Here is a 21999-nt window from a genome sequence, read left to right as displayed (position 1 = left end):
GTGGGCTTCACGACCGCTGTCTGGGACCTCCTGCTGTGTTTATTTACAGCCCTGGTATCAACGCTAGGTACCAGAGCTATTATGTCACGCTGCCTACCTACCTGCTGCCACACTTACACTACTTCTCCATTCCTCCTGCTGCTGCTGCTGTCTGTCTGTGTTTCCCACTGCCAGGGTACACAGATTTTACCTTCTGCTGCCACTCTGCCACCAGCTATTACGTCAAACAATAGCTATATCTATGTAATTTGCTGTAAAAAAAAAAAATGTAAACCATTAAAAAAAAACAATTTTTAATTTTTCTGAGGTGCCCGGGTTGAAAACTGTGTTGTCCCAGTTGTGTATTGGACATGATGTGGGCTTCACGACCGCTGTCTGGGACCTCCTGCTGTGTTTATTTACAGCCCTGGTATCACCGCTAGGTACCAGAGCTATTATGTCACGCTGCCTACCTACCTGCTGCCACACTCACACTACTCCTCCATTCCTCCTGCTGCTGCTGCTGTCTGTCTGTGTTTTCCACTGCCAGGGTACACAGATTTACCCTCCGCTGCCACTCTGCCACCAGCTATTACGTCAAACAATAGCTATATCTGTGTAATTTGTTGTAAAAACAAAACAAAAAAAACCATAAAAAAAAAAAGGTTTAATTTTTCTGAGGTGCCCGGGTTGAAAACTGTGTTGTCCCAGTTGTGTATTGGACACGATGTGGGCTGCACGACCGCTGTCTGGGACCTCCTGTTGTGTTTATTAACACCCTGGTATCACCGCTAAGTACCAGGGCTATTATGTTACGCTGCCTGCCTGCTGCCACACTCACACTACTCCTCCATTCCTCCTGCTGCTGCTGCTGTCTGTCTGTGTTTCCCACTGCCAGAGTACACAGATGTACCTTCCGCTGCCAGTCTGCCACCAGCTATTACGTCAAACAATAGCTGCTCACATTACTCCTCCATTCATCCTGCTGCTGCTGCTGTCTGTCTGTGTTTCCCACTGCCAGGGTACACAGATTTACCCTCCGCTGCCACTCTGCCACCAGCTATTACGTCAAACAATAGCTATATCTGTGTAATTTGTTGTAAAAACCAGGGCTATTATGTCACGCTGCCTGCCTCATTGACTGCCTGCTGCCACACACTCCTCCTCCTCCTCCTGCTGCTGAATTTACCTCCTGCTGTCTGTGTGTTTCCCACTGCCAGGGAGCACATACAATGGCGCTTCCAACATGCGTGCGCCACCAGCTATTTATTACGCTCAAAAATAGCTGCATTTCTTTAAAAAAAAATAATATATAAAATAGAAATAAGTGAAGAAGAAGAAGACGATATAGAAGAAGAAGATATAGAATAAGAAGAAGAAGAAGGAGAAGAAGAAGAAGAAGAAGGAGAAGAAGAAGAAGAAGAAGAAGATATAGAAAAAGAAGACGAAATAGAAAAATAATACGAAGAAGAACATATAGAAAAAGAAGATATAGAAAAAGAAGATATAGAAGATGAAGATGAAGAAGATGAAGATGAAGAAGATGAAGAAGAAGAAGATGAAGAAGAAGAAGATGATGAAGAAGAAGATGAAGAAGAAGAAGATGAAGAAGAAGAAGATGAAGAAGAAGAAGATGAAGAAGAAGATGAAGAAGAAGATGATGAAGAAGATGAAGAAGAAGATGAAGAAGAAGATGAAGAAGAAGATGAAGAAGAAGATGAAGAAGATGAAGAAGAAGAAGATGAAGAAGAAGAAGATGAAGAAGAAGATGATGAAGAAGAAGATGAAGAAGAAGAAGACGATATAGAAGAAGAAGAAGAAGAAGATATAGAAGAAGAAGATATAGAAGAAGATATAGAAGAAGAAGATGAAGAAGAAGAAGATATAGAAGATAAAAAAGAAGAAGAAGAAGAAGATATAGAAGATAAAGAAGAAGAAGAAGAAGAAGTATATACATTACTGAACAAAATTTTGGACACAACTTCTCTTTCCTCCTTTTTTTTTAAAGGAACATCCCCACATAATCACTTGCTGTTGTTACTTGGAAAAAAAGAGGTTTCTTGCATCATTCACCCTCAAAACAAGTGTTGGAAGCTATTTAAGGCCAATTCGAATAGTCAGCTCGAATAATGAGCTCGAATACCGACTCGAATAGTGAGGTCGAAGTCCGAGGTCGAATCGAATAGTAAAAAATATTCGACTCGAATATTCGACCGAATTCGAATAATTTACTATTCGAATTCGACCAAACTCGAATTATAAAAAGGGGTATCCGAGCATCACTACCTGTCTGTGTGTGACAACTGCACATTGTAATGCCCATCACTGCATATACCTACTACTACCTGTTTTTCACTTCCGTGCACCCACCTACCTACGTGAGTGCACACAGTGTGGTATACCACCTAATGCATACCTGTTAACTACACCTATGTGACTGCACATTGTATTACTCAAGTCAGTGCATACCTTTCACTTCATCCCCCTTGATATGGACAAAACAGGTAGAGGCAGAGGTAGAGGCAGACCCAGAGGAAGGCCACGCGGCAGGTCTGTGCGAGGTCGTGGTGATGTAATTTCATGCGGCCCTGGACCAAAGTACAGTGCTCAGAAGAAGGCACGTCCCATAAACTCCCAAGATTGTCAGGACGTAGTTGACTATTTAACACAGAACACCTCATCTTCCGCAGCCACCAGCACTACTCCAAGTACCACATCCGCTACATTTGACAGTTCACAGGAGTTATTTGGTGGGGAAATCACTGATGCACAGCCATTATTGTTACAACGAGATGAAGGCGCTAAGCAAGTTACACCACCTCATATGTCTGAGTTAGGCAACACTATGGACATAACGTGTGCGGAAGGGGGATGATGAAGTACCTGCTGTTGGTGCAGTTTTGGAGGTGTCTGAGGCAAGTGAAGCTAGGCAGGATGATTATGATGATGGCGATGATACGGATCCCAAATATGTTCCCAATAGAGGAGATGAACAGGGGTACAGTTCAGAGGGGGAGTCAGAGAGGAGTAGGAGGAGACGAGTTTCTGAAAGAAGCAGGGGGAGCTCGTCGTCAGAAACAGCTGGTGGCAGTGTCCGGCGCCATGTATCGCCACCTATGTACAGCCAGCCAACATGCCCTTCAACGTCAGCTGCTGATGACACCATAGTGCCATCATCCCAGGGGGGCTCAGCGGTTTGGAAATGTTTTAATGTGTCTGCCTCAGATCAGAGCAATGCCATCTGTTCTCTCTGCCTCCAAAAATTGAGCCATGGAAAGGCCAACACCCATGTAGGGACAAGTGCCTTACGAAGGCACACGGAGAAAAGGCACAAACTGCAATGGGAAGAGCACCTGAGCAAAAGCAGCACACAAAAGCAAAGCCACCCTCCTTCTACTCTTCCTCCTTCAGGTGGATCATCTTAAGCCACTTTCTCCCTTGCACCTTCACAATCACAGCCTCCCTCCTCCACTCCGCCTCTCACCTTGAGCGGTTCCTGCTCCTTTGCTCACAGCAGCAGCCAGGTGTCCGTGAGGGCAATCTTTGAGGGGAAGAAGCCAATGTCTGCCAGTCACCCCCTTGCCCAGCGTCTAACAGCTGGCTTGACGGAACTGTTAGCTCACCAGATGTTACCATACCAGCTGGTGGACTCTGAGGCCCTCCGAAAATTTGTGGGCATTGGGACACCACAGTGGAAGATACCAGGCCGCAATTATTTCTCCAAAAAGGCGATACCCAAACTGTACCATGAAGTTGAGAGGCAAGTGGTGTCATCTGCATTGGGTAAAGGGTCCGTCTGACCATGGATGCCTGGTCTGCCAAACATGGTCAGGGCAGGTACATTACTTACACAGCCCATTGGATCAACCTGGTGACCGCTGGCAAGCAGGGAGTACGTGGATGTGCAGCGGCCCTAGCGACACTTCCACGGCTTGCAGACAGGCCTGATGCCACCTCCTCTCCTCCTGCTACATCCTCTTCGCTGTCATCCTCCTCCTTGACTGAGTGGCAGTTCAACTCTACTGGTGCTGCGATTTCCTCTCCAGCTTCACAGCCCCAGCTCCCCAGGGCCTATGCTGCATGCCAGATACGACGTTGTCACACCATCTTAGACATGTCTTGCCTCAAAGCGGAGAGTCACACTGGAGAAGCTCTCCTGGCTGCTCTGAACAAACAGGTGGATCAGTGGCTGACCCCGCACTAACTGGAGATCGGCAACGTGGTGTGTGACAACGGCAGCAACCTCATTTCGGCTTTGAATTTGGGAAAGTTGACACGTAGCCTGCATGGCACATGTGCTCAATCTGGTAATTTAGAGATTTTTGTCTAAGTACCCAGGCTTACAGTACGTCCTAAAGCAGTCCAGGAAGGTGTGTGGGCATTTCAGGCGGTCTTACGTGGCCATGGCACGCTATGTTGATATTCAGCAAAGAAACAACTTGCCGGCGAGATGCTTGATTTGCGATAGCCTGACTCGCTGGAATTCGACCCTCCTGATGTTTGACTGCCTACTATAACAGGAGAAAGCCGTCAAACAGTATCTTCTCTACAACTACAGTCAAAGGACACAGTCTGGGGAGATGGGGATGTTCTAGCCGAAGTACTGGACACTGATGCAAAATGCCTGCAGGCTCATGCGGCCGTTTGAGGAGGTGACAAACCTGGTAAATCACAGTGAAGGCACCATCAGTGACTTGATCCCATATGCTTTCTTCCTGGAGCGTGTCATGCGTAGAGTGGTGGATCAAGCTGTGGAGGAGCATGAACAGGAACAGGAGGAAGAGTTGTGGGATCAATTCTCAGCAGAAGCAGATGATTCCTCAACACATGCGGCAGCACAGCAGGGGGAGGAGGAGGAGGAGGAGGAGGAAGAGTTGTGTGGGGAAGAGGAGTCAGATAATGAGGAAGGTGTTGTTTTGGAGGAGGAGGCAGAAGAACAACCACAGCAGGTGTCGCAGGGGGCTTGTGCTGGTCAACATTACCATTATTTATTTATTATTTATTGTACTTATAAAACGCCAACATATTACGCAGCGCTGGACATTAGTTTAGGTTACAGACAATATTTAGGGGTGACATACAGCAAAATGACAATACATGAATACAAGAAAGACCAGATCATGCAGCACAGTAGGAGTACAAGGTAATGCTTAGTCAGTCACTGGATGGGAGCATGGAGATTAGGCAAGTTAGGTTCACTCAGATGCATAGCATGGGTTCACAGTAATGGAGGTGCATGATCAGGTAGGACACAAAAGGAGGAGGACCCTGCCCAAAGGCTTACAATCTAGAGGGAGACCATGGTATTGTTTGTGGCTGGGGGAGGAGGAGAACTTAGCTGACATCACTGAGGAATAGCAAGAGGAGATGGATAATACGTCTGCATCCAAGTTTGTGCAGATGGCATCTTTCATGCTGTCCAGCCTGTTAAGGGACTCCCGTATAAAAAACTCAAGGGGACTAAGCTGTACTGGGTGGCCACACTACTAGACCCTCGGTATAGGCACAAAGTGGCAGAGATGTTTCCAAATCACCAGAAGGCAGAAAGGATGCAGCACTTGCAGAAAAAGCTGGCAACTATGCTTTACAATGCGTTTAAGGGTGATGTCGCAGCACTACAGAATAAAGGTACCACTGCCAGTAATCCTTCTCCCATGTCCACGCAGGCAAGGACAGGACGCTCCAGTGATCTCATGGTGATGTCGGACATGCGGACATTCTTTATTCCAATGCCTCGCCTTAGCGCTTCTGGATCCACCCTTCACCAACACCTCGACTGGCAGGTAGCCGACTACCTGGCCTTAAGTGTGGATGTAGACACTGTGAGCAGCGATGAACCCTTGGTCTACTGGGTGTGCAGGCTTGACCTGTGGCCAGAGCTGGCACAATTTGCCATCCAACTTCTGTCTTGCCCTGCTTCAAGCGTTCTGTCAAAAAGGACCTTCAGAGCAGCTGGAGACATTGTCAATGAGAAGAGAAGTCGCCTAACTCAAAAAAGTGTTCAGTACCCCACCTTTATCAAAATTAATGAGGCATGGATCCCGGAGGGCTACTGCCCGCCCGAAGACTGTCAGTCAGTCCCCACACACAGCATCTCTGCCTGCACACCGTGTGACTGCCTGCCCCACGACTAAGTCACTCCCCACACAGCATCTCTGCCTGCAGGTAGAAATGGCCCCAACCTCCAATTTTCGGTTCGCAAACTTCCGCAAAAGTTCGGTTCGCGTGAACTTTCGCGAACTGCAATACACTTCAATGGGGAGGCAAACTTTGAAAACTACAAACACTTATGCTGGCCAGAAAAGTGATGGAAAAGATGTTTCAAGGGATCTAACACCTGGAGGGGGGCATGGTGGGGAAAAATCTGGATTTGACGCAAAGCAGCGTTTTAAGGGCAGAAATCACATTGAATGCTAAATTGCAGGCCTAAAGTGCTTTAAAACATCTTGCATGTGTATACATCAATCAGGGAGTGTAATTAGAGTACTGCTTCACACTGACACACCAAACTCACTGTGTAACGCACCGCGAGCAGCTGTTTGTGTAGTGACGGCCATGCTGGACTGGTGCGCACCATGGCGAGAGTGCAGGTCGTGTCGGTTTTCATGCCCATATGGTCGCCAGACTGTGGTAGCTCAACGATAGAACAACAGTGACTGTACAGCTGATCAAATTTGGTCTGTCCACAATGAAGCAACAACCTTATTGTCTTGGGTGTGCCCCCCTCCCCCCCCCCCTGAGACACTCATGTAGCCGACGGTCATTGCTTCATTGTGATACGCAAGCCCCTTCACCGCTGCAAGGTAATGATCGTGAAAGGGAATTCGCACATGTACATGCCTTTTGTTTTGTTGTTGCAGCTGCAGTGCAGCCAGAAAAATTAGGCAGGCATGTACACGTACCAGAATTATTATAGCGGCCTGAAAAATTCAGGAATCCACCTGGAGTCCTGGATCCTGTTGGTGGTGGCAGAGAAGGCAGTCAAGCAGCCTGCGGGCAGAGGTGCTGTGTGCGGAGTGACTTAGTCTTGGGGTAGGCAGTTGCCTCTGCCTCTACCTGTTTTGTCCATATCGGGGGGATGAAGTAAAAGGTATGCACTGACTTGACTAATACAATGTACAGTCACACAGGTGCAGTGAAAGGTAGCAGTGACTGGTATTACAATACAATGTGCAGTTGTCACACAGGTGCAGTTAACAGGTATGCACGGACTGGTATACTAAACAGCGTGCGGTCACACAGGTGCAGTGAAAGGTAGCAGTGACTGGTATTACAATACAATGTGCAGCTGTCACACTGACTTGACTAATACAATGTGCAGTCACACAGGTGCAGTGAACAGGTTTGCACGGAGTGGTATATCACACTGCGTGCACTCACGTAGGTAGGTGGGTGCACTGAACACAACAGGTAGGTATATGCAGTGATGGGTATTAGAAATGTGCACCTGTTACACACAGACAGATACCAGACAGTCACAGTGACACTGCGTGCATTCACTTAGGTAGGTGGGTGCACTGAAGTGAACAACAGGTAGTAGGTATATGCAGTGATGGCTATTACAATATGCACCTGTCACACATAGACAGGTACCAGACAGGCACAGTGACACTGTGTGCGCTCACGTAGGTAGGTGGGTTCACTGTGAACAACAGGTAGGTATATGCAGTGATGGGTATTACAATGTGCACCTGTCACACACAGACAGGTACCGGACAGGCACAGTGACACTGCGTGCGCTCACGTAGGTAGGTGGGTACACTGAAGGGAACAACAGGTAGTAGGTATACAGGATCTTCTAAAAAAATTAGCATATTGTGATAAAGTTCATTATTTTCTGTAATGTACTGATAAAAATTAGACTTTCATATGTTGTAGATTCAAATACACACAACTGAAGTAGTTCAAGCCTTTTATTGTTTTAATATTGATGATTTTGGCATACAGCTCATGAAAACCCAAATTTCCTATCTCAAAATATTAGCATATTTCATCCGACCAATAAAAGAAAAGTGTTTTAAAACAAAAAAAGTCAACCTTTAAATAATTATGTTCAGTTATGCACTCAATACTTGGTAGGGAATCCTTTTGCAGAAATTACTGCTTCAATACGGCGTGGCATGGAGCCAATCAGCCTGTGGCATTGCTCAGGTGTTATTGAGGCCCAGGATGCTTCGATAGCTGCCTTAAGCTCATCCAGAGTGTTGGGTCTTGCGTCTCTCAACTTTCTCTTCACAATATCCCACAGATTCTCTATGGAGTTCAGGTCAGGAGAGTTGGCAGGCCAATTGAGCACAGTAATACCATGGTCAGTAAACCATTTACCAGTGGTTTTGGCACTGTGAGCAGGTGCCAGGTCGTGCTGAAAAATGAAATCTTCATCTCCATAAAGCTTTTCAGCAGATGGAAGCATGAAGTGTTTCAAAATCTCCTGATAGCTAGCTGCATTGACCCTGCCCTTGATAAAACACAGTGGACCAACACCAGCAGCTGACATGGCACCCCAGACCATCACTGACTGTGGGTATTTGACACTGGACTTCAGGCATTTTGGCATTTCCCTCTCCCCAGTCTTCCTCCAGACTCTGGCACCTTGATTTCCGAATGACATGTAAAAGTTGCTTTCATCCGAAAAAAGTACTTTGGACCACTGAACAACAGTCCAGTGCTGCTTCTGTGTAGCCAAGGTCAGGCGCTTCTGCAGCTGTTTCTGGTTCAAAAGTGGGTTCATGCTTCCATCTGCTGAAAAGCTTTATGGAGATGAAGATTTCATTTTTCAGCACGACCTGGCACCTGCTCACAGTGCCAAAACCACTGGTAAATGGTTTACTGACCATGGTATTACTGTGCTCAATTGGCCTGCCAACTCTCCTGACCTGAACTCCATAGAGAATCTGTGGGATATTGTGAAGAGAAAGTTGAGAGACGCAAGACCCAACACTCTGGATGAGCTTAAGGCCGCTATCGAAGCATCCTGCTCCTCTATAACACCTGAGCAGTGCCAAAGGCTGATTGCCTCCATGCCACGCCGCATTGAAGCAGTAATTTCTGCAAAAGGATTCCCTACCAAGTATTGAGTGCATAACTGAACATAATTATTTGAAGGTTGACTTTTTTTGTTTTAAAAACACTTTTCTTTTATTGGTCGGATGAAAAATGCTAATTTTTTGAGATAGGAAATTTGGGTTTTCATGAGCTGTATGCCAAAATCATCAATATTAAAACAATAAAAGGCTTGAACGACTTCAGTTGTGTGTATTTGAATCTAAAATATATGAAAGTCTAATGTTTATCAGTACATTACAGAAAATTATGAACTTTATCACAATATGCTAATTTTTTGAGAAGATCCTGTATGCAGTGATGGGTATTACAATGTGCACCTGGCACAGTAGTAATTATACCACCAAGGGGCCAAAGGCCAGCTGCGACTGACTGACAGGGCTGTATAAAATGCAAGTGGGCCACACACACACAAAAAAAAAAATAGATCACAAGAACAAGATTAGCTCTCAAAAGAGCTGTTGAGGGGTGCTTTTTTAGCAATAACAATCAGCCAAGAACAAGCTAACAAGCCTACAAGAGCTTAACTAAGCTTTCCCTATGAGAGTCTGCAGCAGCTATCCCTTCTCTAATTACTGCAGGCACACGAGTGAGTCTAATGCCTTACGCTGCCTGCATTTTATAAGGGGGGGGGGGGCTCCAGGAGGGAGTGTAGCCTAATTGGCTACAATGTGCCTGCTGACTGTGATGTAGAGGGTCAAAGTTGACCCTCATGACGCAATATGGGGGCGAACCAAACTTCCGGAAAAGTTCGCGGTTCTCAGCGATCGCGAACCCCAGAAGTTCGCCTGGAACCGTTTGGTGGCGAACCGTTCGGGCCATCTTTACCTGCAGTCCACTTGACTGCCACCACCAACAGGGTCCACCAGACCAGGGCTCCAGGCGAATTCCTGAATTTTTAAGGCCGCTGCTAGCAGCGGCTGCTATAATCATTTTTCTGGTGCGTGTACATTGCCTGCCTAATTTTTCTGGCTGTACTGCAGCTGCAACAACAAAACAAAAGGCATGTACATGTGTCAATTCCCCTTTGTGATCGTTACCTTGCCGCGGTTAAGGGGCTTGCGTATCACAATGAAGCAATGACCGCCAGCTATATGAGTGTGTTGGGGTTGAGGGGCACACCTGACCCAAGAAGATAAGGTCGTTGCTTCATTGTGGACTGACCAAATTCGATCAACTGGACATTGTCACTGTTGTTCTGTCATTCAGCTACCTCAGCCCGACCACATGGGCTTGAATACCACCATAGCCTGATACCACCATAGCCTGCACTCTGGCCATGGTGCGCACCAGTACAGCACAGAGGTCACAACACAAACAGCGGTTTGCGGTGCGTTACACAGTGAGTTTGGTCTGTCAGTGTGAAGCAGTACTCTAATTACACTCCCTGGTCGATGTATACACATGCAAGATGTTTTAAAGCACTTTAGGCCTCCAATTTAGCATGCAATGTGATTTCAGCCCTTAAAACGCTGCTTTGCGTCAAATCCAGATTTTTCCCCACCATGCCCCCCTCCAGGTGTTAGATCCCTTGAAACATCTTTTCCATCACTTTTCTGGCCAGCATAAGTGTTTGTAGTTTTCAAAGTTTGCCTCCCCATTGAAGTGTATTGCGGTTCGCGAAAGTTCACGCGAACCGAACTTTTGCGGAAGTTCGCGAATCGAAAATTGGAGGTTCGGGCCACCTCTACCTGCAGGCAGAGATGCTGTGTGGGGAACGACTTAGTCGTGGGGCAGGCAGTCACACGGCGTGCAGGCAGAGATGCTGTGTGTGGGGACTGACTGACAGTCTTCGGGCGGGCAGAAACCCTCCGGGATCCATGCCTCATTAAATCCAGATTTTTCCCCAGGTCTTTTGGCATGTATCGCAGTCATCCATGCAAAAACTCAGATGTTGGACCGCTTGAAACATCGTTTCCATCACTTTTGTGGCCAGCATAAATGTTTCTAGTTTTTAAAGTTCGCCTCCCCATTGAAGTCTATTGCGGTTAGCGAAAGTTCGCATGTCCGCGAACGTTTGCGGAGGTTTGTATTAAATTAGCACCACAGGAAACACCTATTATAGAACTGCAATTCATTTAATAATAGTTGCGCTGCAAACTATCGATATGAAATGTTTGTGTCTGAGGAAAAGGAATAACACTCGGTACATGCCACTTAGGCCTGTATGCAATTACCTTTTTCTCCCAAGTTTTCTCATGGGAGATACTTTTTCATCTTCTATTCAAAATAACTTTCCAGCACTTTTGATAGAAAAAGTATTACAAAATATGTGAAAAAAAAATATTATAAGGCCCCATTCACACTTACAAAATGTGAAACGCCGGCGATTTTTGCCGGGGTTTTGCAGGAGTGATTTTTCCGCAATTTCACATAGAAAAATCACTGAACACTGCGGCGATTTTGGTGCGATCACATTCTAACTTCTAAAGCACTAAAACGCGATCGCTTGGAAATCGCCTGAAAATGGTGCAGGTGACGCGTTTGCGTTTTGCGGTTTTGCCCGTTGTTGGATGATTTGCGGCGATTAGCGCAAATCACCCAAGTAAGAACGGGCCTATAGGGTTTCATTATGCTAGCGCTTTTAAAAGCGCTAGCATTTGAGCGTTTTGCCGAAATCGCGGCAAAATGCTCTAGTGTTAATGGGGCCTAAAAATTTTTTTCCTGCTTAAGGGGCATTTTATTGACAAGTTTAAAAATAATACCTGGTAGTAAACTCTGGATAAAAAGTAATTGCATATGGGCCTAGTGCTACGTACACACATGCGGAAACGATCGTTCGTTGAGAACGACAAACAAACTTTTAATTGATGAAAGAACGACCTAAGTAAAGTTAGTTTTTAAATGTGTGTAACGATCTGATCGTTAGAACGAACGTTACATCACGTAAAGCAACTATTGCGCCTGCGCATAAAAATGAGAAGTTTCACGGAGAAATAGTGAAATGCGCATGTCAAGCCTAGTACGAACGACCGTTTCCAACGATGTACTACTTTTGCAAACGATCGTCGTTGGTAAAAATCCGCCAAGCTAGATCGTTAGTTTTTAATGATCTAGCTCGTCCGTCGTTAGACTTAATGATCGTTGGTTGCTTTTTTTTAAACGATCGTCGTTTGAAACGATCGGGGAACGATCGTTTCAAACGACTATAGTCGCATGTGTGTACGCACCTTTAGTGTTGAAGAATGGAAGCTCTGGCCTGATGCTTGTGTGACATATGCAACAGTCAGTAATCTAGATTGAAGGTTCCAGGGAAGGGGAGAAAGATGAATTCACAATTTAATAAAGTGTATGGTTTTACGCTATGTGGAGTCCTTCAGTTAATAGGCTGGCGTGAAGCTATTGCTCCTGTGGAGACCTATCTGCTGAGAATTGGCTGGGAAACACCTGCCGGGATATATTAAGCGCATCTGCTGTCTTATAATTTGGGCAGCAGAGCATAAGGCGAGAGGCCACGTATGACCTTGGTGGGCCACCTGCATGCACCTGGGAGAGTGTATATGTTCCAAAGTTTTGGAGGTGTTGTTGTTGCTGTCTGTGGGTTGGCAGCAATATCACATGGTGAGGACCTGTATAACCTAATGGTGGATACAAAAACAGATATAATTTAAAGCACTGGGTGTTGTGGGAAGAGGCAATGCTATAATACAGTATCACGTTATAGTTTATTTCTTTTTTCTTTGAGTGACACAACTGTAAGAAGATTATAAAGTACATGTGAGTGCAGCATCTTGAAGGAGAACTATTGTATACATCATATGCTTGATGACTAGTGCAGTGATCCATGGACACGTAAATAAGTTAATTGACCGTGTTTTGGACTTTATTTCACACTATCACTGAGTGTTATATTCAAGGAGCGCACAGAAACATAGATTTTTTGTTGTTGCAGACATATGCCTAGAGACTGGAAATTTAGTACAAGTAGGATATACTTTTATTATATTTATTAAATCACAGATGGATGTAAGAATTATGTGGCACAGGTTAAAGCCGTGGAAGTGAGAACCAGGGGTGCTCGGATGCTCCTCTTTAAAATCCGGATGTTAGGTTCTCTTCAGTCCCTGTTGACCCTCCCACGAAGGAAGAGGCGTTACCCAGTAGTGGAGTCTAGGTGACCACGGGTCTTCACCCACACCCCCTTGAGGGGAGTGCAGGACCACAACCCCAGGAGGGGGATGTGGAACTTCGCTGCCTAGTGCCCTACCAGGTCACTACTGGGATTGCCTCAGAGAGTGGTTGGGAGAACAAGTGACACTAATTGTGAAGTAGACTTGAGCAGATGAAGAGTAGAGATCCAGGCCAAAAGGCGTACTACGAAGGTCGGAGTCACAAGCCAGCGGTCCGTGCAGACGGCAGACAGTGGTAATCCGGGTCACAAGCCAAGGGTCAGGGCGGGCGTCAGACAGCGGTAATCCAGGTAACAAGCCAAGGGTCAGGGCAGGCGGCAGACAGCGGTAATCTGGGTAACAAGCCAAGGGTCAGAGCAGGTGGAGATCAGCGGTAGTCCGTGTCACAGGCCAAGGTCACAACAGAGAATAAGATCAGAATCAGCAGGAACACGGTTCGCCAACAGGCTAGCCAAACTGCCAGAACGAGCAGCACTGCAGCTGAGGGCAGTGCTGCTTATATACTTGAATTTGGCGGCGAAATTAACGCGCGCAACACTTTGTGCACGCGCATGCGTGCACGCGCGCAAGGGTGCGCGCGCATGCGTGCGCAACCCTATGCGCGCGCAACCCTATGCGCGCGCAATACTTTGCGCGCATGTGCACAGCGCGCCGCACCTAAAGGGAACACAGGAAAGCGAATGAGCCCCTTTACGTGCGCACCAAGGAGGACATCCCAGAATGACGTGACCGGCCGCCAAGGTGAGTGTGACACCGGATACTCCTCTTCAAAATCTCTCTCTCTCTCTCTGTCTCTCTCTCTCTCTCTCTCGGCCTGACTGCCTTCGAAAGGCATTTTTGCCATTGAAGGTGATTTTGGCTTATGCTCAGATATCTGAAATAACTATCCGTCTGGATTTCGGAATTCAGATGGGAAATCCGAGTTTGTCGGATAGTGCTATTCGGATTTAAAAAAATATCCGAATTGCTATTCACAGTTCGGATAGTGGAAAAAGTTTGGATTATCTGGGTAGTTTGGATACCCGAATATTGGATGAGCACCACTGTAAACAAAGTCTGTTTTGGCAAAGATAAACAAATAACTTAGGAATCTGTTCTGTTCCTCCCTCAAGCCAAGAGATTTCAGTTACCCATTTTTTTTCATGAAACAGGTCAGACATACAGTATAATTCAGTCTCCCAAAAGATACAGAATCACATAAAGATAAATGTAATATCAAAGACCAGCAAAAGTCTAGAATTAATGTTTCATAATTTTAGATTATATCACTTTCACACATAGTTCTTGATGCAAATTAACTTTTAATTATATGCAGCAGGTTATTTTGCTAGTATTTTGAGTGCATGATTTATCATTATGAACTTATGGGATAGATACATACGTACATATTCATATTCCCAAAAATGTACAGGCTGGTAAATAGCATGGTTCAGATTAAATTCAAATGAGAGTAAAATGCACTCATGCAAGTTCTAGTTTGATCTGATAGGCAGCAGTGGAAACACCTAGGTATATTTCTGTCAAAACTGAATCAAATTCCCGTTTACAAGCTCTTGCAGACAGTTCAAAGGCTTCTACAAAGCACATTGATAAACAAAACAATGCTGGTGTTAAACAAATCAAAATTGGTAGTCATATTTTTATTTTTTAAGTTCATGAAGAGCATGTCCCTTGCAAAGTATCCAAACCCTAATTAGAAACAAATATTCGCTAAGCTTGAAAAAAACCCCACAAAAAAGGGTCTCATTGTAGCTCATGAATAAAATTAAAATACAATTATATATATATATATATATATATATATATATATATATATACATATATATATATATATACATATATATATATATATATATATATATATATATATATATATATATATATATATATATAGGGACACAGAGATAAGTAAATTTATTCAAATCAAATTCATGAAGCCACTGCATTTTAAGGAATACTTCAGGTAAATTTGGCACTGAAGTCAATGGCGCAGACTTTTATGATTAATTACAAAACCTTCATAGATGTGTTTATCAGCCAATGTACATTAGGGCCAATTGTTGAAACATAAAGCTTTTTTTAAAAAAAAAGACCTTATATTCTTTGAAAAGATTTTTTCAAGTTTCAGTGTGCAGGCACATTTTTAAACAGGAGATTTGTCTGTATCCAAACAATTTTTAGCTCATTGTGAAGTTCTCCAAACATGCAAACATGATATCCTCACCAGCTGTTCTGTTCTTTGATGGATTCAGAGTCCTTACTTGGTTTCAAGAGAAAAGCCTGCTTCTGAACTTTTAGGCTGCTTACACACCAAGACGTTACAGGTGCACGTTAGTGCGCCTGTAACGCTCCCCCAACGCACAGCAATGTAACACAAGTGGGCTGTTCACACAGCCCACGTTGCGTTACATGTAACGCTGCACATTCTCCGCAAAGTGCAGCATGCTACGGTGTTGGAGCGGCTATAGCCGCGTTAGACTGTTTGCACATGCGCAGTGGGGGGCGGAGAGGAGGCGGGGAGAGCCAGCTACAGTGGCGGGCGCTGATTGGCCGGCGGGACCACGTGATGCTGAGTGTCTCGCTCCGCATCACGTGGTCCCGCTGGCCAATCAGCGCCACTCTGGGAGACATTATAGGAATCGAGCTGCCTAACGCGGCTCACTCTACCGTCGGCTCTTGCAACACCATACGTTGTGTTAGGTGCACGTTATGCGACCTTAACGTGGCACCTAACGCAACGTCTTGGTGTGCAAGAAGCCTAAGGGTGCATACACACATCAGACTATAGTCTTTGGAAAATGAAAGATCACAGACCAATCTTACCACCCTTCATGCAGTATGAGAGCCATACTCTACACAGTCTTTTCTATGGAGCTGAACTCCACATCAGAAAAAAATCTTTGCAAGATGCTGCACACACCAAATTGCAATGATAGTCTATGAGATCTGCAGATCATCATACACACATGATTTAACTGACATTCATCTGCAGATCAAGCAATCATCCGCAGAATCGCAGATCTGAAAATCCATCCTGGTGGATCTGATCTGCAGATGAATGTCAGTTAAATCATGTGTGTATGATGATCTGCAGATCTCATAGACTATCATTGCAATTTGCAGGAATGGATTTTTGGCAGCAACAGATCTTTTGCAGCTACAGATCTTTTGAGTGTGTGCAGCATGTTTGTGTGCAGCATCTTGCAAACATTTCTGTCTGATGGGGAGTTCAGCTCCATAGAAAAGACTGTGTAGAGTATGGCTCTCATACTACATGAAGGGTGGTAAGATTGGTCTGTGATCTTTCATTTTCCAAAGACTATAGTCTGATGTGTGTATGAGCCTTAACATCACACTATAAATACACAATCATTATAATATCTGATTGTGTACCTAACACAATGCCCAGACCAGGAGGAAGATCTCATGTTAATTTGAAGCAGGGCTCTGCTATTAGAACATGTCACCTTAAAATACTTTGCCATTAGTGCTTAGTGATGTCATGACAAATAAACTAAAACTGCAATAACTGTAAAAATTCAAGATGTTACAACCTGTGTTTGTTTTGTCACTAATGTACGTACTATATCACGTTGAAGGAAGGGGAAAAAAATGAGCATTTCAAATTACATTATACGTGAAGCTGAGTGTTTAAAATTGGTTGTTTGCTCTTTGGATTGTAAACCTTTGCTAGAAGATGATTAATCACTGCATTCAGGCTATGGGAATATGTTTTTTTTTTTTTGGTTTGTTTTTTTAAAGAACTCCAGTGAATAGCCAAGGCAACGTAATGTTCAGCACAGCAACCAGCCATCATGGTTTATATATGAAAATGTCACTGCCTATGTATGGTTGTCCTTTACATGATAAAATAGTTTCAGCAGATCTGGGTCACACTATAGCAAACCAGTAAATGTGTTAATTTTATATAATGTCATGGACATATACAGTTTTTTTGCAGGCTAAACTAATATAGAATTTAAGGCAAAATATCTCCTGCTTTTAAAGGAGTTATCAGGCAAAAAAAATGAGTTTCACTTACCTGGGGCTTCTACCAGCCCCATGCAGCCATCCTGTGCCCTCATAGTCACTCACTGCTGCTCTGGTCCCCCTCCATCAGCTAGTTTAGTTTTTGCCGACCTCGGGGTCGACGGGCCGCATTTCGTACATTTTTACGCATTCCCGCTGGTGCAGGAACATTAGCACACACATTTTTACGCGTTAGTGGTTCAACGCATAAAAATTTACACATTGAACCACTAACGCGTAAAAATGTATGTGTTAATGTTCCTGCACCAGTGGGAATGAGCAAAAATGTGAAAAAATGTACGCGTTGAACCACTAATGCGTAAAAATGTATGTGTTAATGTTCCTGCACCAGCGGGAATGCATAAAAATGTACACAATGCGGCCCGCCGACCCCGAGGTTGGCAAAAACTAAACTAGCTGATGGAGGGTGAACAGAGCAGCAGTGAGTGACTATGAGGGCACAGGATGGCTGCATGGTGCTGGTAGAAGCCCCAGATAAGTGAAACTCAATTTTTTTGCCTGATAACAAATTTAAAGGATACCCGAAGTGACATGTGACATGATGAGGTAGACATGGGTATGTACAGTGCCTAGCGCACAAATAACAATGCTGTGTTTCTTTTTTTCGTTCTCTGCTTGAAAGAGTTAAATATCAGATATGTAAGTGCCTGGCTCAGTCCTGACTCAGACAGGAAGTGACTACAGTGTGACCCTCACTGATAAGAAACACTTTCCTAGCAGAAAATGGCTTCTGAGAGCAAGAAAGAGATAAGGGGAGTTTCTTATCAGTGAGGGTCACACTGTAGTCACTTCCAGTCTGAGTCAGGACTGAGTCAGCCACTTACATACCTGATATTTAACTCTTTCAAGCAGAGAAAGAAAAAAAGAAACACAGCATAGTTATTTGTGTGCTAGGCACTGTACATACACATGTCTGTCTCATCATGTCACATGTCACTTCGGGTATCCTTTAAATTAAGGACATTGTCACCCACCACTAGCAGGTTCTCAGATACATATATGAAGAAGACACCTAAGAGGGTGTATGTGAGGGGTGAGCTGGAAGTTTGGTTCACAGCATTGTCCTGTATGTAATGCAATGCTTTATTTCTTCACATTTTTAGTTGTCTGTGGTGAAGCTTTGGAAGTGGAAAACAAATAAAAAAGAATGTGTGGGATAATACTCTACCTGTAGTAACTAAAACCTAATCAAGCTTAATATCACACACTCTTGTGTGCAGGCATACAAATTAGTTTTCAGGAAAGTTCCTAAGCATAGTATTTAAAATCTAAACCCACTTTCACTGCCATAAACCAATTCTCACCTGACCCAGTATAAAGAAATCATGGATGTTTGCAGGCCATTGTACATGAATTTACCTGCCCCAGCTCTTGTGCTGACCATGTAAGGAAATTGAATAAATGACTAATTCCATGTGGAAGAAATGAATATAGAAAAACATGAAATCTCTGATGACATCTATGATTGGCATATTTCTTTCCTGTTCAATAAATGGGCCACAGATCATTGCAGCAAGCCTATACATTTTGATTTATGTAGCTCTGTGGTTGAGGCTGCTTTTACACCGGGCAGGCAGGCTCTGCCATGGGATCACTGCATCGTATAAATCTATTCTTCGTATGACTCTGCAGCAGAGTGCACCAACAGGGTCATATGCCTAGAGCCGCCTCTGTTCAGTGACCTACTCCCTGCTGGACAGCGCATCGTGTCCTACTACTGCACTCCGTTGTGCAGTTACTCCTTCACTATAGACTTGCATTACTGCATAAACTATGTGGTAGGCACGTTTCATGCGGTAACACTGTTGACTTTGCGACGGGATTGTGGTGATTTGACTACGTCCATTGCACTGCATCGTGTAACATTTACCCTCTGGGGACTGGCTGCCTAACCCCCCCTTAAGAACTAGGCCATTTTACATGGGGGGGGGGGTGGAAGAAGCAGGCAGCCGGTTTCCCAGTATAGATAGCTAGGCATGGTGTCCCCAGTGTAGCCAGGTGTCCCATGTATTGCCAGTAGCCTTTACTCACCTCCCAGGCTCCAGTGATAATAATAATAATAATAATATGAGCAGCTCTGGCCGGCATCACCACTCACACTGCCGCTAAGTTCCGGGTCGCGGCTTGATGTCATCAAGCCAGGACCCAACACTTAAAGGAGTCACCAGGGGGTTTTAAGAACAATAAGTGCTACTTACCTGGGGCTTCATCCAGCCTCAAGCTCCCAGCATGTCTCTCGCTGCATCTCCGTGGTGAGCCGTTCGCCTGTGAAGCATCCCAGTCCCCGACGATGATGTCAGGCCGACCTGGAAGTCGGCCTTGTCAATCACCACCACGTGGACCGGAGTGTACTGCGCAGGTGCAGTAGTTCTGCACCTGCGCAGTATGCTCTGGTCCACGTGGTGGTGATTGAGGTCGCCTGACGTCATCACCGGGGACCGGGAAGCTTCAGCCTCGGTGCTGCAGTGAGGGACATGCTGGGAGCTTGGGGCTGGATGAAGGCCTGGGTAAGTAGCACTTATTGTTCTTAAAACCCCTTGATGACTCCTTTTAGGCAGAACGAGCTGGGATGCTGGCCAGAGGGGAGCAATGATTGCCAGGGGGAACGTCAGGAAGGAGCGTTCCCATCCTCTTCTTCCCCTCAGACTGCCACTGCGAATAGTGATCACTACGATCGGCCAGCAATCATAGTGATCAGGAGCCAATCGCTCCTGATCACTGAGGGGAGATGTCAGCTGGCATATGACAGCATAAGCTCCCCTCTCTAGTACGCACAATCGCATCGGGAGTATAAATGGCAGGTGGCATAAATCCTATGCTGCATTAGAGTTAGGCAGACACAAGTGCGGTATAGAATTTACGCTGCACGGTCCCCAGAAGGGTAACCTCCCTGGCAGTGCATTTCTGTCTGGAATTATTATTATGGAGTCAAAAGCGGTACATTTTTTTCAAAAATTTTTGGCATCCAATTATTAAGTCTTAACTCAACAAAATATATTCGAATAAAGGCCTGGAAGACATCCTGCATATAAATAAAAGATTATAACACAAATTTGCTGAAAAAATTAAATTTATCAGTAAACTGAAATAATAGCAAAAACTGTACAAATAACCAGCAGATTATATATACAGTATGTACATGCAGTACAGTATATACCTAGTACACCTCCCGGGTGTGGTATATCGTAAAACATGGAATTGCACACAGGGCAACATTACAGTCCGGGCAGTAGAAACATGTTTTTTGCGGACTTTCTTACCCTTGCTATCCGTCTTGCTGCAGCAAACAACGCACATCCTAGTTGGTATAGCTTTTTTTGGAGTGGGTGGAATATAGTCTGAAAAGTGTCGGCCAGTGAGGCGCTCAGGATTGACAACATATGATGCACAGCACCCAACTCGCACATCTGCTGATGAAGTCTGGTACTTCAGACATATGCTTTCTCACATTTTCCATATAAAGTCAGAATGTGTTCCTGGCCTGTCACTGCGTTGCTTATACAAAATGAACGCATTCCACAGAGACTGTTCCAGCAGATGACAAAAAAATAAATAAATATAATAGTATTTTTTTTTTTGCTGTTTGCGGACTGTGGGGTAGTACGTCATCACCTGCTCAGCTCGGTCCTCCCCACCCATTGTATTGTTGTAGTCCAGGATGACTTGCGGCTTGTCCAGGACTTTACCTTCTCGTGTTGTGATGGTGGCAGATGATGCATCATGGACAGTGCTGAGCGCACAAACGTCCTTGTCACCCCAGCGGAGTGCCATCATTTTTCCCTTCTGCCAAGCCACAATGTCCCCAGATTTTAGCTTTTGCTTGGCGAAGGCAGTTGGCATTTCTCACCGGTTAGGATGAACAATGCCGTAGGCATCAGTTTTGTTTCTGATGAGGATGTCACAAAGTTCTGGTGAACTGTAAAAATTGTCTGTGATCACACAGTACCACTTATTCAACAAAGGCTCCACCAAAGATGATGTCGCCAGGGTTAAATTGTGTCCCTTTCCCAGTGTAAAGTATGCTGTTCTAGATGTAGCCCATTGATGCCTCGCATAACTTGTAGGACTTTACTCCAAACCGGGCCCTCTTGGACGCTATGTACTGGATCCAGGACAGTCTGCCTTTGTATGCCATCAAGCTTTCATCCACACTTATGTCCCTCTGGGGTACATAAGTGTTGCAGAAGTTTTCCACCACCCATTGAAAAACCTCCCAGATCTTTTTCAGCTTTGGTGCAGGGTGGGTGGACTCATTGAAGGCGGTGTTGTCTGCACAGTGCAGAAACTTCATGATGAGTCCAAAACGGTACTCCGACATTACTGTGTCAAAGAAGGGGGTAGCGATTATTTTGTTTGTCGACCAGTACCATTTCTGCAGGGGCTGCCCCACCACCCCACATCCAGCTCCTGGAAAAAGGCCCATCGTGGAACAGCCATTTCTTGCGCAGCGTAGCGGTTCGTCTCAACCGCATTTTTTTCAATAACAGCATCACTGAAGAACAGCTGCAGGTAGACCAGGGGGCAGTGATCACATTCAACCGAAATGGGGGGGGGGGGGGGCGGTGGTGGGGCCTGAGTAGTGTTGATTGGGCAACAAACACGTGCATCACTAACTTCTGTGTCCCTGGTGATATAGTCGCTGTCGCTCTCAGAATCAGATGACAGGTTGCCAGGTGCATCACTGTCACTGGAGTCCTCCAGCGACTTCAAATCTGGATCACCGGCCTCGAACTTCATCAGCGCTTCTGCTGTGAGACGTTTCGAGGATGATGCCATA

The 21999-nt window shown here is 45.1% G+C and overlaps 1 protein-coding gene across 1 annotated transcript; it reads right to left on the bottom strand.

Annotated features, from left to right (window-relative positions):
* Positions 1-1316: 1316 nt before the first annotated feature.
* On the bottom strand, positions 1317-21062 carry LOC137536734 (protein rtoA-like; the record flags this gene model as incomplete). The annotated part of the gene is made up of 2 exons (XM_068258954.1): positions 20835-21062; positions 1317-1946 (listed from the first exon to the last, which is right to left on the bottom strand). Coding segments are annotated over exons 1-2 (858 nt in total), but the record flags the coding sequence as incomplete, so codon positions are not given.
* Between the last annotated feature and the right edge of the window lie 937 nt (positions 21063-21999).

The sequence above is a fragment of the Hyperolius riggenbachi genome, chromosome 10, assembly GCF_040937935.1.
Source record: "Hyperolius riggenbachi isolate aHypRig1 chromosome 10, aHypRig1.pri, whole genome shotgun sequence".
Classification (NCBI taxonomy): domain Eukaryota; kingdom Metazoa; phylum Chordata; class Amphibia; order Anura; family Hyperoliidae; genus Hyperolius; species Hyperolius riggenbachi.
This window is presented reverse-complemented; position numbering and strand designations above follow the sequence as displayed.